Source organism: Myxine glutinosa, chromosome 4 (genome assembly GCF_964187855.1).
Source record: "Myxine glutinosa chromosome 4, kmMyxGlut1.1, whole genome shotgun sequence".
In the NCBI taxonomy this organism is placed as follows: Eukaryota; Metazoa; Chordata; class Myxini; order Myxiniformes; family Myxinidae; genus Myxine; species Myxine glutinosa.
This window is the reverse complement of record NC_136264.1, coordinates 64,509,506-64,527,448: the sequence shown is the minus strand read 5'-3', so window position 1 is coordinate 64,527,448 and position 17,943 is coordinate 64,509,506. Positions and strand designations below refer to the sequence as shown.

At 44.2% G+C, this 17,943-nt stretch overlaps 1 protein-coding gene across 2 annotated transcripts in view; it reads left to right on the top strand.

Annotated features, from left to right (window-relative positions):
* The first annotated feature begins 8,112 nt into the window (after positions 1-8,112).
* LOC137424717 (glutamate dehydrogenase, mitochondrial) overlaps positions 8,113-17,943 on the top strand; it is a 64,609-nt gene continuing 54,778 nt past the window's right edge. Inside the window, exon 1 of one of the 2 annotated variants that reach the window (XM_068112460.2) lies at positions 8,113-8,848. In XM_068112460.2, coding sequence (XP_067968561.2) covers positions 8,470-8,848 — 379 coding nt within the window. In that variant the 5' untranslated portion in view covers positions 8,113-8,469. The remainder of the gene's footprint in view (positions 8,849-17,943) is intronic. The other variant, XM_068112459.2, reaches the window with a different exon arrangement.

Genomic DNA, 17,943 nt, shown 5'->3' with positions numbered 1-17,943 from the left:
TCCCGGGTACAGCCGGGGGCATCCCACCTGGCATCCCTACACCCCGGACGCCGCCGGTCGCCAGAGGGCGCTTCGGCCGGGTCATCCGTTTGCCCCGCAAACTGGCCCTCCAGGTGCGTGGGAATTCTGGGGGGGCGCGTGTGGCGTACACGAAAGCCCACTGGCGTGGTGACATCATTCCGCGCACCAAGTGAGCGGCGGCCAAGCCCGAGGGGTAGGCGTGGCCTCAGGATATACACCGGGCGAGCAGCCCGGAGCGCGACAGTGCTACAGTGACCTCTTTGAATAAAGAACATCAAACTTACCACGTTGTCCGCTTCCTCCTTGGTAGCAAGTCACGCGCGTAGCACCACGTGCCATAATATATGCATTTTTTCAACCAAATGATGGTTCCATTGGATTCTGCTTGTCTGAAAACATACAAAAGGATACTATATTTAAGTTTATATGTTAACTATTCACAAAGATACGGCAATTAAGACATTTTCAATTGCGGCGGTGGCCATTTTGAATTTTCGCACTTTATGGGCTTCTCGGAAAAAATCCAGCTTGGTACCATATCTCAAGTTAATTAGTACCATCTTGGCATCATATATGCCAATTTTGGTGCTTTTGCCACCAAACCCACAATCATTTCACATATCTGCCCCACTAAACGTGCTCTGATCATTGGAATTTTCATAAAATCATGGATAACACAGTTTTTAATCGTAATGGTTTTATAAGCAGGACAAAAATATTTTTTAAAGGTTAATTGTGCAGGGTGGACACGAAATCCCTTTTTTTCAGGGAAGTTACTAAGCCTGGTGTGGGGGGGCCGAAGGGTTAAGGTGGCTGGCTTCGATATTGGGGTTTTGTGTTTGAGCCCCTACTGTTGTGCCGTTGAATTAACGATTCGTCAGGGTAGCGCGGTCACAGTCAGAGTGCAGATCAGTCCCCATGGACCGGCCCTTTCTCTCTCTATCTCTCCCTATCTATCTAACTCTGCCGTGGCCCTGACTTCCTGTAGGCGGGTGGCCACCATCCTGGATGTGGGTGATCGCTGGGTCACCACCATCCATCCTGGATGTGGGGGTCCCTGGGTCACCACCATCCATCCTGGATGTGGGGGGTACCTGGGTCACCACCAGCCATCCTGGATGTGGGGGGTCCCTGGGTCACCACCATCCATCCTGGATGTGGGGGGTCCCTGGGTCACCACCATCCATCCTGGATGTGAGGGATCTCTGGGTTACCACCATCCATCCTGGATGTGGGGGATCTCTGGGTCACCACCATCCATCCTGGGTGTACACCATCCTGGTTGTGCGAGTGCGGGATCGATCGGCTGGCTCCATGCCGAGAGCTTATTCGAGGGAACTGTTTTAGGGCTATTACAGCTACTACTACGACGATGAGGAGGACGTCAAGGACGAGGACCTCAGGGAAAATGCCCCAAGAGTGATTTGCAAGCAGCCTCACTTGTATACAAAGCCCTATCACTGAGTTCATTGATGTGTCCAGGCGCAAATGCCTTCAACACAAGATCCATTTTCATTATGTTCCTCAATGTTGAACAGGGAATGCCCAATTCTGAAGAACGTTTTTGCGTTGATTTATGTGGCCATCTTGAATAGGATGCTTCAACAATGTCCACGTGATGCCAACGACCAGAATGCTTTGTATTAAGAACACTCCCTGTTGAGAAAGTATTTTCCTCTCATCTCCGTAACGTCATGCTTCACGTGAGGGAGCAGGCTTCATAAACCATTGCAAATATCACGCTCATGTCTTCATAAGTCATAACTTTTTCTTTCTCTCTCTCTCTCTCTCTCTCTCTCTCTCTCTCTCTCTCTCTCTCTCTCTCTCTCTCTCTCTCTCTGTCTCTGTCTCTGTCTCTGTCTCTGTCTCTGTCTCTCTCTGTCTCTCTCTGTCTCTCTGTCTCTCTCTGTCATGAACCCACAATAAGTCTTTCTTCAATCGTAAATTCACTGGTCTGTCATTGAAGCCATACCTGCAAAATAGAACAACAAAATGGGGTAGGAAAATTGTTCATGTATCCACCCTGTACAACTTGTGGAGAGAAAAGGACGCCATGAATGCATAGGGAGGCCTCGTATAATATTGTTGTGGAAATGACTCCCAGTGGGTTAAAGATGCTTCATATAACATAGTCATTTCACAATAACCAAATCTTTTCATGCTGTACTCAAGGTAATTCGCAGCAAAAAGGCCAGAACAGAACAGATGAGAGAACGTACATTTATAAGCACTAGGGCATGCCCGTACTATATATATATCTAAAAGTATATCCCCCCCCCCCCTCTATTTACATGCAATGGTTTGGTCCAAAGCTAACGGCTTGCGAGTACGGTGACAATCCCCCCCCCTCTATTTACATGAAATGGTTTGGTCCAAAGCTAACGGCTAGCGGAGTTTGGTAAAGAAATCGCCATAGCGTGCACAAATGCGCAGGAAAGCGAAAGAATCGCAAATTAGTTTTAATTAGTTTTAAAACATAGTTTAACGGCAACATAGCGGCAACATAGTTTGCCAACGTGAAATAAATGAATACGCTCTCAAATGTACCAAAAAAAAAAAAAAACGCTACCCGTACGCTCTACCCCGCCCGTACGCCCGTAAACAAAAAAAACAACGCTCTTCGCTTCCGCCCTTCGCTCTGACTGAATTGGGAGAAATAATGCGCATAAGAAATCGAGAAATTATTATTTTCTCCGGAAGAAATCGAATTACGTACCGTAATGGCGCACGCGCTGGGCTCAGCATCAGCTCGCTCTCACATCGGCCACGCCTACGCAATAACGCGTTCTGTGATTGGATGCCGGAAGTGCAGTCCTCACTGTCCGGAAGGTCGTATATCGCAGTTACGATGAATCGCAAATTAGTTTTTATTAGTTTTAAAACATAGTTTAACGGCAACATAGTTTGCAAACGTGAAATAAATGAATACGCTCTCAAATGTGCCATCCGAGGCAGAGTGTGTCCGCCACGTTCGGCACACGCGATAGCTCGCTGCTCTCTGATTGGTTGAATCGTTTTTTGGACATAGCTCGGTAAGTAATTGTCCGATTAATATGAAACCTTGAAAAGGCACATCCTCGGGTCCCCAGCAATATACCTGGCAAGTTTCAAGTATATCGGACCGGTAGTTGTCGAGAAACAGCGGTCACAGACATACAAACAAACAAACGTACAAACAAACATACACACAGAGATTACTGGAATTATAGATAGATGTCTATGTAACAGCGACATGGATTGGTTCATCCGTCATGACGTAATTGGTATTCTGAACACCCATTGGTTGACTCAGTCACCACTATCCCTGCCCCGATTGGCTGGAGCAGAGTTGTTAGCGATGACTCACCGTTTGGATCAATACCTTGGAGGGAGGGGGGATGGGGTTCCCCCAAAGCCGGGGACTCCACTTTTTTTTTTTTTTTTTTTGTATACATAATCGAGGCTCGTGAAAGAGCTAACATTTATTACACAAACAAATCAAACAGACAAACAACCAAAGTATGTAAAAAGGGGAGCGGTAGACAAGATGGGGAGAGAAGGGGAAGCACATAAACACAACATTTGTGAGGGACATCGGGAATGTGTGGGAGGGAGAGGGCTTGGGGGGAGGCGGCGTGGGAAGGGGGGTGGGGGTGGGAGAAGTATAAACACAAGGACACCAAGGACTTCCAGGAAAGAAGTTGGTATTTCAAAAAAGACGATTTGGGGTGAAATTAGCGGGGGTAGAAAAGATCAAGGTTTTGGATGGGGGAAGATAAGAGATGGTGGTGAACAGCTGTTTTAAAGACCTGGAGGGAGGAGTGGGATTGAAGGGAGTGTGGGAGTTTGTTCCAGAGGCAGGAGAAAAGAGGCATGAAAGAGTGAAGGTGAGCAGAGAGTCTTGATTTTGGCAGTTTAACCATAAGAGGGTTGCAGGCAGATCTTGTGTGACCTTCAGGAATATTTGGGGGACAGAGCCCAGAGAGAGCTGGAGGAGCAAGGCCGGAGAGGAGTCGGTAGAAGACAGAAAGACCACCAACCTGCCTGTGGTGAGTAAGTGAAAGGCCCTCGGAGGTAGCTTCATCACGGGAGGTTCCAATGATTCTGAACGCTTTGGTTTCAACAGCATGAAGACGAGCTAGGTGTGAGGCAGGAGCACCAGTCCAGAGGGGAGAGCAGTATTCCATTGAGCTGCGGATGAAAGCCTTGTATGTGGTGAGGAGCTCAGGTGTGCCAAGGAAGGACTTCGCACGACGGAGGATGCCCAGTCGGCAACTGGCTTTGGAGGCCAGATTTGAAATGTGGTTTTCCCAGGAAAGATCATGGCAGATAGTGAGACCCAAAAGCTTGAGTGACAGAACTTCTTGGAGAGGATTATTCAGAAAGTGGATGGGAGGGTTGTCCAGTCGGTCTTTTCGGAGAGACATCGGAAGAGTGTGAGATTTGTCAGGATTGAAAGACATGTTCCAATTGTTTGCCCAGTCAGTGATTTTGTCCAGGTCTGCAGAGAGTGAGGAGGCTGCAGACTGCCGATCTGAGGGATGAGGAATGGAGCGGCAGAGAGTGGATTCATCAGCAAAGAGATGGAGAGGATTTTCACGAGAGTCGGAGAGATCATTGATGAAGAGCAGAAAAAGCACAGGCCCAGAACACTGCCTTGGGGAACTTCAGCCTGAACAGGAAGAGGAGATGAGAGAACCCCATTCAGGGCCACACGTTGACTACGACTAGAGAGGAAGTCCGCCAGCCATGCGTGGAGATTTCCATGGATACCAAAGGAGGAGAGTTTGGTGCGCAGAGCGGGGTGACAGACTGTATCGAAGGCACGTGATATGTCGAGGGAGACAGCTCTAATTTCCTGTTTGGCATTGAGGACCTCCATCCATTGTTGAGGCAGCAGAAGCAGCATGTCCAGAGTAGAGTGACCTGGTCTGAAGCCAAATTGATGATCAGAGATCAAGCCATTGGAGAAGAGGAAAGATTTCATATGCGAAGCAATGATGGATTCCATGACTCTGCTGATAATTGGGAGAAGGCTGATTGGTCTGTAGTTGCTAGGATCTGTTTTTGCACCTTTTTGTGTAAAGCGGTGATGTTGGCTAATTTCCAAGCAGATGGCAGTTGACCTTGAGCAAAAGAGAGGGTGAAGAGAACAGAGAGAGGGAGTGAAAGAGCAGAAATTTGCAGACATCCCATGGATTGCGGTCGAGGAAATACCTTTAATCTTTCCGTGTTGAAAGAGAATGAGAGAATGTACAAATTCCTTTTGACGACACAATGTAGTGTCCGTGTAATGGATGAAGGTTGCTTCTAACATACGTAGATGTAACGTACTGCGACCTCGGCTCAATATCTTGAACATATCCGCATTGTACTGGTCTGCACAATCGGGGTTGGCATTCAAGTGCCGTGCAATGTCAGAAGAAGAAGAAAAATGGCCGACGGTCCTTGAACGTTCTTGCATGCTCGTACTGATTGAGTGCTCCCAAGTTCTTCAAATCACCAATATTGATAGATAAAGGTGATATAATATAACAAATATCATGAAACATTTACATTTTGTAGTCCATTGTATAATTTAAATAAACATAAATGCAAATTTCGCATGTGGAGAAAGTAAGTACACCCCGACATTTATCGCTACTTCAAATACCTAAAATTAGAATCAGGTGCACCAGCTCAGGTGCAAATGATTAGAACATCGTTAGAGAGGATCTTGGAGGAACCTGTCTTATTTAAACTTCAGACATTTAGTTTGGTTTGCTCATTGTTGTTGAAGTGTGCGGCGTCACCTTGCCTAGATCAAAAGAGCTCTCTGAGGCCTTCAGAAAGAAGGTTATAAATGCCTACGAGTCTGGGAAGGGATTTAAAAAGATCTCCAAACAATTTGAAATCGATAATTCGACTGTTCGGAAGATCATCTACAAGTGGAGAAAATTCCAAACAACTGCCAACTTGTTCAGGCCAGGCCGCCCCAGCAAGTTCAGCGCGAGAGCAGACAGCAAGATGCTGAAAGAAGTCTCTAAGAACCCCAGAATGTCATCACGGGACCTACAGGTAGCTCTTGCCACTGTTGATGTCAAAGTGCACGAGTCTACCATTAGAAAGAGGCTGCACAAATTTGATCTACATGGGAGGTGTATCAGGAGGAAACCTTTGCTGTCCAGAAAGAACATCAGGGCAAGACTAAAGTTTGCCAATGAACACCTACGCAAAGACCAGCACTTCTGGAAGAATGTGCTCTGGGCAGATGAGTCCAAGGTAGAGCTCTTTGGCCACAGTACCAGAAGACATGTTTGGAGAAAACCAAAGACAGCATTTGACCACAAGAACCTGATTCCAACTGCAAAGCATGGTGGTGGAAATATTATGGTTTGGGGCAGCTTTGCTGCATCAGGGCCTGGGAAGCTCACCATCATAGAATCCACTATGAATTATTCATTGTACCAGAGGGTGCTTGAGGATAATGTGAGGCCATCTGTCGGAAAGTTGAAGCTCAACCGGAGGTGGACCTTGCAACATGACAATGACCCTAAATATACCAGTAAATCCACCAAGGAATGGCTGAAAAGAAAGAAATGGAGGGTTCTGGAATGGCCAAGTCAAAGCTGGATCTAAATCCCATCGAGATTTTGTGGGGGGATTTGAAACGAGCTGTTCATGCAAGAAACCCCTCAAACATCACACAGCTGAAAGAATTCTGCATGGAGTGGGCAAAAATTTCTCCCAGTCGATGTCAGAAACTGGTAGACAGTTATAAGAAACGCCCACTTGAGGTTGTTTCTGCCAAAGGGGGCAATAACACCTTTTAGAGCCAAGGGTGTACTTACTTTTTCCACATGCGAAATTTGCATTTATGTTTATTTAAATTATACAATGGACTACAAAATGTAAATGTTTCATGATATTTGTTATATTATATCACCTTTATCTATCAATATTGTTGAAATGAAGATCAAATAGCTGTATGTTGAAATATGTTGAAAAAGTCAAAACTTTACATGGGGTGTACTTACTTTTTCATGTGACTGTATATCTATATCCATACTCGTTTTTGTGTCTCCATTTTTGCTCGAGATGGCTGAATGAATCTCTGTCAAACTTTCAGAGGTTGTTCTGTAATCAGTAAGTTCTGGGATGTGTTTCAGGGAATTTTTTTTTTTTGAAGTTGTATTTTTTTTTAATCGCTCTATAATGCATAGTGCTCAAGTTTTTTTTTTAGCTTTGTAAAAGGTAATATTAAATGATACCCGCCTCCTTTCCTTCGTGGGTGTCGGGAGTTGTTATAGGCCCGCACAAAAAAAAATAGAAAAAAAATTGGATTTCTTTACAAATGTTGAGTGTCATGCAAGGAAGCAGCACGTGCACATTTTTCAAGTCTTTCATATGACTCAGCCGGGTTAGAACCAACGACCTCCCAAACACTATTACGTCACTGAGTATATTGTATTGAAAAAAAAAGAAATTAATTTTGACAAAGATAGATAAAAGTATAAAGATTTCTGCAGGGCTTACATGGTCAACCATCAACCCCGTACTGGTGAAACAACCTCAATCCAGGATTACTGCTCACTCCAATCATTTGTTCCTCTTTATTTTCCTGCCTTTGGAATGAACTTCGACATCCTCTTAAATCCCATTCTTCCCTCGAGGCCTTCAAGACAGCTGTTTGCCATCATCTCAGATCATCCCCCATCCAAAACCATGATCTTTTGTGCCCTCGTTAACCCCACCCAAATCCCTCCCAATTTCCCAGTTTCTCTTCCTCGGAGTTTCCTTATCCCTGCATGAATGGTTTGCATCTTGATCCCACTGTGTGCTTGCTCTTCCACGAGCCTCGACTATGCATACAAAAAAGGCAATTCGAAAACAAGTAAAGACATCGAAATAAAAACCGATAGATAAACTTTTTGGAATCTGCAAATAAATAGCATAATGAGAAGATTCGCTCACTCATTGGTAATTCGAAATTACGCCGTGAACGTCTCTGTGCAATCGGCCAATGACGCGAGACATGCGTCATTGCGTCGGAACAAGTCATTGGGCCGCTGAGGGGTGTTTCCTTGTCCTCGGATTGGATCGTCATCAAAGCTCCGCCTCCATGCCGTGCTTACTCGGCGTCCGATTGGTGGACCTGAGCGCCAGCTGTAAAACGCCCAATTTCCTGGAAAGGTTCATCCTTGACATGTTTACGCTCGATCTCAGCCACCATCGATGAGAGGCTTGTTGACGTTTCCACTTTTCTGAATATAATAATCGTTTTTACAGATTTTTGTTTTTCTTAAAACGGTTTCGCTGATCGAGATCGACTTTCGTTCAGCCATCCATTTTTGCTTTCTTCTTCGTTGTTTTTCTCGGATCGACCTCGTTTGAACTTCATTCGGTGGGACACCACCACCTCCGCCAACCCTCCTTTGCCATTCTTCATCGTCTTTAGGCTCTTCCAGGCCCACGTCTTCTCGGTTTACCATGCTCCGCATCCTCACTCGCGCATCGTCCGCCCTCCGTTCCGGCGCCGCACCCGCCAGCCGTTATCCGGTGCGCGGCCTCGGAGGAGCTTCGTCCGCCGTCGACTCCCAGGAGAAGGATGATCCGAACTTCTGTCGAATGGTCGAGGGGTTTTTCGATCGAGGGGCCGAGATCGTACACGACTCGTTGGTGGAGAGCTTGAAGACTCGCGAGTCGTTGGAGGACAAGACGAAGCGCGTTCGCGGAATCCTTCGGATCATCAAGCCGTGTAACCACGTGCTCAGCGTGTCCTTCCCGGTCAAGTTGGACAACGGCGAATGGGAGGTGGTGCAGGCGTACCGGGCGCAGCACAGCCAGCATCGCACACCGTGCAAGGGCGGTGAGTGAGCACTGACGATCAATGTGCTTGTTTGTTTGTGGGGACCAAACGAGCGTCTCGTGTTGCTATTTTATGTTCTTTCGGTACAAAGTGGTTGAGGAATGCTAATAAATCCAAGTAGTTGTAGTTTTAGTGGAGTAGTAGTCGTAGTAGTAAAAGTAGGTGGAGTAGTAATTGTAGTAGTAGTAATAGGTGGAGTCGTAGTAGTAGGTAGAGTAGTAGTAGTAAAAGTAGTAGTAGTTGTAGTAGTAGTTGTAGTAGTAGTAGTAAAAGTAGGTGGAGTAGTAGTAATAGTAGGTGGAGTCGTAGTAGTAGGTGGAGTAGTAGTAGTAAAAGTAGTAGTAGTAGTAAAAGTAGGTGGAGTAGTAGTAATAGGTGGAGTAGTAGTAATAGGTGAAGTAGTAGTAATAGTAGGTGGAGTAGTAGTAATAGTATAAGTAGGTGGGGTCGTAGTAGTAGGTGGGGTCGTAGTAGTAGGTGGGGTCGTAGTAGTAGGTGGGGTCGTAGTAGTAGGTGGGGTCGTAGTAGTAGGTGGGGTCGTAGTAGTAGGTGGGGTCGTAGTAGTAGGTGGAGTCGTAGTAGTAGGTGGTGGAGGAGTAGTAGGTGGAGGAGTAGTAGTAGGTGGAGTCGTAGTAGTAGGTGGTGGAGGAGTAGTAGGTGGGGTCGTAGTAGTAGGTGGAGTCGTAGTAGTAGGTGGTGGAGGAGTAGTAGGTGGAGGAGTAGTAGTAGTAGTAAAGTAGGTGGAGTAGTAGTTTGCGTATAACGCAAAACAAATCTCCTCCTCCCTCCTTCTCCCTCATTCTGCTCCTCTCTTTGCCGCTCCTGTGGACACGAGAATTGTGGGGCCTTTGGTTGTGTGTGTTGATTTCTCATGCGCTCCTGAACCACTGGAATATGAACTCTCAGTTTAGGCAACTCATAATATTACTATTAGCTATTAATATTAAGCAATTGGGAGCACTTGAAATTCGGCCTCATAATGAAAATAATGGAAAAATTTAATAATGAAAAAAACAACAGAATGAACAAGCATTGAGTATTGCGCTGCAATACATGTCCCCTACCAAAGTTCAAAGTGCCATAACTTTCTCAAAAATGATCGAATATGCAAATTTATGCATGGTTCATGCTGGTTTTCAAACTTGATCTGAGGTATGCTGAGACACGTGTGTCACGCCTTGCCTCGTTGATAAGCCCCCAAGGTCGCTCCGTGGAGCGGCCTGCATGTATTGCACTGTGTGAATTATATAAATTATTACCAACTCACGGTCTGAGGTACTAGCGATTCAAGAGATATCCATTTAAAAAAATTTTTTTTCGTTTAATTAACGATATCTGCCAAACCACGTGCCCTATCGCAAATTCCAAAAGGACATTTTAGTAGACTGACATGCTAAACAGATCTGTGAAGTTTCCCCTCGATTGGATCAAAAATGAGGGAGGGGCTCGGTTTTAAAGGTTCATGCTTAAAAACGTCATAACTCTGAAACCATGTGACGCATGACGTCATACTCGCTGACTTTTTTGTTCGTCATGGGTATGCGATTCTGCCTGCAAAGTTTGGCCTCGATCTGTTCAGCCGTTGCAGAGAAAAAGGGGTTTTCGTGTTTTCACGAAAAACAATATGGCGACCGAACCACGTGACCTGTGACGGCATAATTACCATTAAAATATTCTACAGACCGAGCCCATCATATGGTGAAAAATTGATCTCAATCGGTCCAATTATTGCAGAGAAATTGGTTTTTAAAGGAAATTAAAACTTAAAATGGCACTGAGTTGAGGATCATCAGAATTATCAGAATTACCAAAGTTCAAAGTGCCATAACTTTGTTAAAAATGATCGAAACGTCGTGAAGTTCGAACTTGACCTGTAACTTATCATGAGGAAACCATGTACCAAGTTTGAAATCATTAGCGTTAAGCGTTTAGAAAAAAAGTCCGGAAAACTGTTCTTTGCGTGACGGACTGACGGACTGACGGACTGACGGACTGACGGACTGACGGACTGACGGACTGACGGACTGACTGACTGACGGACTGACGGGCTGACTGACGGACTGACGGGCTGACTGACGGACTGACGGACTGATTGACGGACTGACGGACTGACGGACTGACGGACTGACGGACGGCGTGCAAACCTATAGTCCCCTCCGGTGTACACCGGTAGGGGACTAATAACACAACTGGTGGTTGTGTACGAGGAGTTTTTGTGTGGTAATTTTGGTTTAATACGTAGTCCACGGTGGGAAAGGACATCAAATCTCTTTTACTGTAAAGATGTACGTATGGTGGCCCTCGTAGTGTGGGGTGCTCAGCTCGTCTGTAATTCCGTTACCACCCGCCATAAGTACAGCGTAAATGGTCGTGTCCTGAGGTTCCCTGTCACTTCTTCTGTTGTTGGCACTGCACTTTGTGATTTGCATGTGCTAAAGTGTTACAAAGTACGAAACTCCCACAAATGTTTGTGCAAAACAACAAATTACGAAACTCCCACAAATGTTTGTGCAAAACAACAAATTACGAAACTCCCACAAATGTTTGTGCAAAACAAGTTTCACAATGGGGTCTAGTTCCATAATCTGTTGTGGAAGGCTGATTCAATCCTCGACCACTCCGTTACTAATAAACATCTTCACATCTGGGCGACTTCCTTCCTTAGTTTCAGTAAATGCCCTCTTGTTGTGTATTTGGCTGTAGAGAAGATGTGCTTTGGGTATACACTATACAGTGCATTCAGAAAGTATTCAGACCCCTTCACTTCTTTCACATTTTGTTATGTTGCAGCCTTATGCTGAAATCGCTTAAATTAATTTTTCCCCTCATCAATCTACACTCAATACCCCATAATGACAAAGAGAAAACAAGATTTTAGAAAGTTTTGCAAATTTATTAAAAAGAAAAAACTGAAATATCTCGTTGACATAAGTATTCATACCCTTTGCTATGACACTTGAAATTTAGCTCAGGTGCCTCCCATTTCAATTGATCATCTTGGAGATGTTTCTACACCTTGATTGGAGTCTACCTGTGGTAAATTCAATTGATTGGACATGATTTGGAAAGGCACACACCTGTCTATATAAGGTCTCACAGCTGACAATGCATATCACAGAAAAAACCAAGCCATGAGGTCGAAGGAACTGCCTGCAGAGCTCAGAGACAGGATTGTGTCGAGGCACAGATCTGGGGAAGCCTACAAAAAAATTTCTGCTGCATTGGAGGTTCCCAAGAGCACAGTGGCCTCCATCATTCTTAAATGGAAGAAGTTTGGAACAACCAGGACTCTTCCTTGAGCTGGCCGCCCGGCCAAACTTAGCAATCGGGGGAGAAGGGCCTTGGTAAGAGAGATGACCAAGAACCCGATGGTCACTCTGGCTGAGCTCCTGAGATCCTGTGTGGAGATGGGAGAAACTTCCAGAAGGACAACCATCACTGCAACACTCCCCCGATCTCGGCTTTATGGCAGAGTGGCCAGACGGAAGCCAAACAGTTCAATCTTGGTTTCATCAGACCACAGAATCTTGTTTCTCACAGTCTGAGATTCCTTTAGGTGCTTTTTTGCAAACTCCAAGCGGGCTTTCATGTGTCTTTCACTGAGGATAGGCTTCCGTCTGGCCACTCTGCCATAAAGCCCAGATCGGTGGAGTGTTGCAGTGATGGTTGTCCTTCTGGAAGTTTCTCCCATCTCCACACAGGATCTCAGGAGCTCAGCCAGAGTGACCATCGGGTTCTTGGTCATCTCTCTTACCAAGGCCCTTCTCCCCCGATTGCTCAGTTTGGCCGGGCGGCCAGCTCGAGGAAGAGTCCTGGTTGTTCCAAACTTCTTCCATTTAAGAATTATGGAGGCCACTGTGCTCTTGGGAACCTTCAATGCAGCAGAGTTTTTTTGTAGGCTTCCCCAGATCTGTGCGTCGACACAATCCTGTCTCTGAGCTCTGCAGGCAGTTCCTTCGACCTCATGGCTTGGTTTTTGCTCTGATATGCATTGTCAGCTGTGAGACCTTATATAGACAGGTGTGTGACTTTCCAAATCATGTCCAATCAATTGAATTTACCACAGGTGGACTCCAATCAAGGTGTAGAAGCATCTCAAAGATGATCAAGAGAAATGGGAGGCACCTGAGCTAAATTTCAAGTGTCATAGCAAAGGGTATGAATACTTATGTAAATGTGATATTTCAGTTTTTTATTTTTAATAAATTTGCCAAACTTTCTAAAATCCTGTTTTCTCTTTGTCATTATGGGGTATTGAGTGGAGATTGATGAGGGAAAAAATGAATTTAAACGATTTCAGCATCAGGCTGCAACATAATAAAATGTGAAAAAAGTGAAGGGGTCTGAATACTTTCTGTATGCACTGTATTTTCATCATTCCGCACATGATCGTATGAACCATTATCATGACCCCCGTTCTTCGCTGGAATAGTGAGTGCATGTTAAGGACTTTGTTGATTATGGAAGATCACTGACACTGTGGACCAGATTTGTGGTCCTCCTCTTGGCCTTCTCTACCGTCTCAGCATCCTTTCAAGTGGAGTTGTCACAGGATGTTGCCATATTCTCGGTGAGGTCTCATCAAGGTTTTTAAGAGTTGTGGCAGAGAGTCTCCCTGTGAAGTCGGTGGAATGTCCTTTTGATAACGGATTCGGCCCTAACATGTAAGCCTTGATAACTACTGTGGACATGTGTTGATGGAATACTCTTCTGGAATCTAGGTCGAGCACATCTATTGGTTTCCCCTCGTCTAGTAACCTGGTTCATTCTTCCAGCACCCAAAGTAAATGTGTGTCGCATGATTTTCCTGGCGTGAAAACAGGTTTATTGTCAACAAGCATGCCATACTCGACATGCGCTTCATCAATGCATCACGTATCGGGCTCTCCATTGGCTCTCCGATAACTGATATGAGTCTGACTGGACGATCGTTTGCTGCACTTTTTCGGCTTTTTAAAAATCTTATTTTACAAATCGGAATATCATTGCCTAGTTTCATTCATTTGAAATAACTCCCTCTTGCAGAGATTTTGCCAAGATAGTTAAAACGCTTCGGCAAAAACAGCCACCGCCTCTGAACAATCGTGGGTGGAAACCATTCGGACCTGCTGATTGGTTGGTCTTTGAAACTTTTGCCTCGCTTCCTCGGTCGTTATCTCAGCGTTCACCAAGTCGGACCCATCGTGTTGATGTAATTTTGTTGGCAGGTCATGGATATGACAGTGAAAACGCTGCTGAAGTAAGTGTTCAAGGCTTATATCTAGGTCAGTCTGAGTTAAAGATCCATCATCTCTCTCAATTGCTAATTCCATTACTGACTTTCACCTTGCTGTTGGTGTACCTCCACAAGCTTTTTGGATTTGAATTCAGGTTTTCAGTCGACTCTTCCTCAAGGACCGGATTTAATAATCCATGTTTCTTTCTGAGGGTAATTTCTCAGCCTTTTGAATCGTCTGTCGTCTACACTCCGATTCACTGTCCGCAGTCCAATTTCAATTTATTTATTTTTTCGCTTGGACATTTTCAGTGTTGTCACATAAATGCTCCTTCTTTTAAATCCTGCTTTGCTCTTAGGTACAAATTCGTTACTGCACTCTTCAGAAAAAAAAGAAAAAAAAGAAGTATCTGAACCTGTTCCGTGACTCAATGCAAATGTGATCCTTTAATTACTCTTTCCATCCAGTTGACATGAGCAATTATTGTTCATATCTTCATAATTACCTCTAGAAGTTGAAGTGGGCTTCTTTTGGCTCAAACTGCGTGTCCTTGAACAATTTTATATTCACCTCCAGCCAGATATGGTCGCTTGATCCCAGTGATGACTGATACTCGATCGATGCGATCATGTCCAATTCATTTGTTATAACAACATCCAAAACATTTGGGTTTTGACCTTCACGGTAACACACCAGTACAAGAATGTGCTTTGAATTGTGAATCGGCAGAATTGCAGGCTTGGGTTGACGGTCTGGTTGCATTTTCCAAGGGAGTTTAACTCGCAGCTTCAGAATGGGATTGATTTGGGATTCGCGGATTTCAGAATGGGATTGGAATTGGACTTTTTTCATTCAGAATGAATTTCAAAAACATTCAGAATGGGACTCACGGAGCTTCACCCACATTTATACATGAGATTTGTTGGAGAGCTTACAGACTGGCTCTTGGTGTCCTCTTCAGCAAGGCTTGCTTTAGCAATGTAGTGTGGGTATTCTGGCACATTCTTAAATGTCTTGGGAAGCATATTACTTCTCATGCCATGGTAAGCACAGCCAGGGATTTTGGGCCCCATGAAAAGATATCACAATGGGCCCCTATGAAGCACGCACGCACATTTTTCCCCGACATTTTTGTCAGGAGGTTGAAACAATGCTTATATTTCTGCATACAGAATGGAATTCACTATTTGATGCAAGACTGATACCCACACAAGAAATGTGCTAAAGGCCATCTTTTACAGTCTAAATGTAATTTTAATGGTAAGAATTACAACATACATTAACCTCTTCAATTAAAATAAATTAACATTATCATCTATAGAATGATATAACAAACAAAATAATAAAATCAGCAGCAGAGTATACATACAAGTATACATACCAAGTGTAGTGATCCAATATCCATAGCCATGCCATTTAGTTATCACTGGTCCTTGCTCAGCCTTGCACACCAAGAGCCCAGCGCCGAGCCCTGTTTCTAGCAAAGTCACTGATCAAGTCTTTGAAGTCCAGCTTTCTAGCCAACTGACTTTCAATGGACAGCATGGCAAGACTGCAAAGCCTGGTTAATAATTTAATATTGAGAATTTTTACCTAATGTTCTAATAATTTTTAGGGCCCCTGTCAGTGCAGGGCCCTTGGAATCATCCTAACTTCCCCCCACCCCCTTACAGCACCCCTGAGCACAGCACTCTTTGTCTGTATAGCACTCCTCTTTATGCCTGTGGGAACAGAATAATAGACATGTACAATGTTCATAACTCAGCTACCTGTCAGTCCCAAATAGACGCACTAAAAATAGAGGGCAACTAGAGGGCTGCGATCAGACATCGCTGTTGGTCCCCGGTATAGCCAACTCGTAATATTAGACAAATGGTAGCATTTTAAATTCTGCCTCATAATTGAAAAAAAATTATAATTAAGAAATTAAATAATGGAAAAATTAAACGATTGGAAAATGAAAAATATTTAAATAATTGAAAATTTGGGGGAAATTTTTAAGATTAAAAATAAATGGAAATTGGGGGAAATAAATAATTTAAAAAATAATTGATGGGAAAATTATTCTTTTAAAAGTGTGACACCATAGACACCAGGACTGAATCTCCCTCCCTTTGGCAACCACAATGAAGGCACATGCGACAACCACACAGCACTGTTTCTGCAGATGATGCAAATCTTCCTGTTCACCATTCCAGGCAAGTTGGTCAAAGTACAGGCTTGCACACAGTTTGGCAATTTGGTCAAATCCTCAAGGTTCTGTGAGACTTTTAAAGGTCATAACCCTATTTACACATCTCCGTCCAATAAATATTTAAAATGTAATCAAATATTGTATCATTCCGTCACTTTGTGATGTAATACATTCATTTTGCAATAGTTGGTTGAATGCCCCGCAGCATAAACTTGCGTTGGACAAAATGTTAGCTTATTGGTAGAGAATGAAATAAATACCCTGTGGGTGGATAATATTCCTTTCAACGAAAACTTTCTGATCTCTGGAATTGACCTTTAAATAGCATTACTTTATGTGCAGAGATGTGCAGGAAGGGTGTCGGAGTGAACTCCATTCAATGTCCAATGTGCGCTGAGTGGGTTCATCAAAAATGTAGTGGTTTGAGAGGGTCATTAACCAGTGTGGCAGCTATATTCATGTGTGAGATGTGCACAGAGGGAGCTGCAGATGGAGGAAATGTTGAGTTGGATCTTGGAGACCGTGAAGCTGGAAGGTGTGAAAACATTTTGCTACCTCGGAGACATGCTGAATGGAGAAGGTGGATCAGACGCGGCAACGGTTGCTCGAGTGAGATGTGCATGGAACAAGTTTCAGGAACTGAGTGGCGTGCTGAGGAGGAAGGGAGTGTCGTTGAAGCTGAAGGGAAAGGTGTATGCTGCATGTGTGAGAAGTGTTATGATTTATGGGAGTGAGACATGGGTAATGAATGTAGAGCAGCAACGAAGGCTGGAAAGGGTGGAAATGCGAATGGTTCGGTGGATGTGCGGAGTATCGTTGAGAGAGAGGAACGCAAATGATGAATTGCGAAAGATGATGGGAACAGAGCATGTGATGGATTCTGTGAAGAGAAACAGGTTGAGATGGTTTGGTCATGTGTTGAGGAAGGATGAAAGTGACTGGTTGAGAAGAGTGATGGAAATTAATGTGGAAGGAAGTAGAGGACGGGGAAGACCGAGAAAGACTTGGCTAAAGGTGGTGGAAGAAGAAATGTGGGCAAGGGGGTTAACAAGGGGAGATGTAGAAAATATGGTTAAATGGAGAAGATTGTCATGGGGCCCGCGAGGCTAATCCCCGCTCTAGCAGGGAAAATGGCCTTAAAATGCCAGTTGTTGTTTGTTGTACATGATGCGCAGAGAACAGGTTCATGTAGAGGTTTTTTATTATTAAAGTATTTTGTCAGGTTTTGGATTGTTGGATTTTTATGCTGTTAAGATGTATATGCATTAATCAAAGATAAGCTGGATGTATGGGCAAATTAAGGGGTCGAAGTCTGAGGAGTTGGAAGGAGGAGGGTAGGGGATGGGAGGTGGTATGCCGCATCTGATTTTAGAATGAGGAAGTATTCGTGTCATGCATTGTTGGTTGGTGTAAGTGATCTCCTAGTTTGCTGTGATTCCAACTGGGAAAAAGGCATTGTACTGGATTAGCAAGATGATCAAATGTGATCCTCAATTATAAAAATATCCTAATTGCACTTTTTTGAACTTGAGCTACTAGCAAAGAACCCATTCTTATGGATGGGTCATAAAAAATGTTTTTTTTTTTGTTTGTTTTTGTATACAACATCGAGGCTTGTGTAAGAGCTGACATTAAACACACAAAAAAAAACATAATAAAGGCAGTGGGAGACAATATGGGGAGAG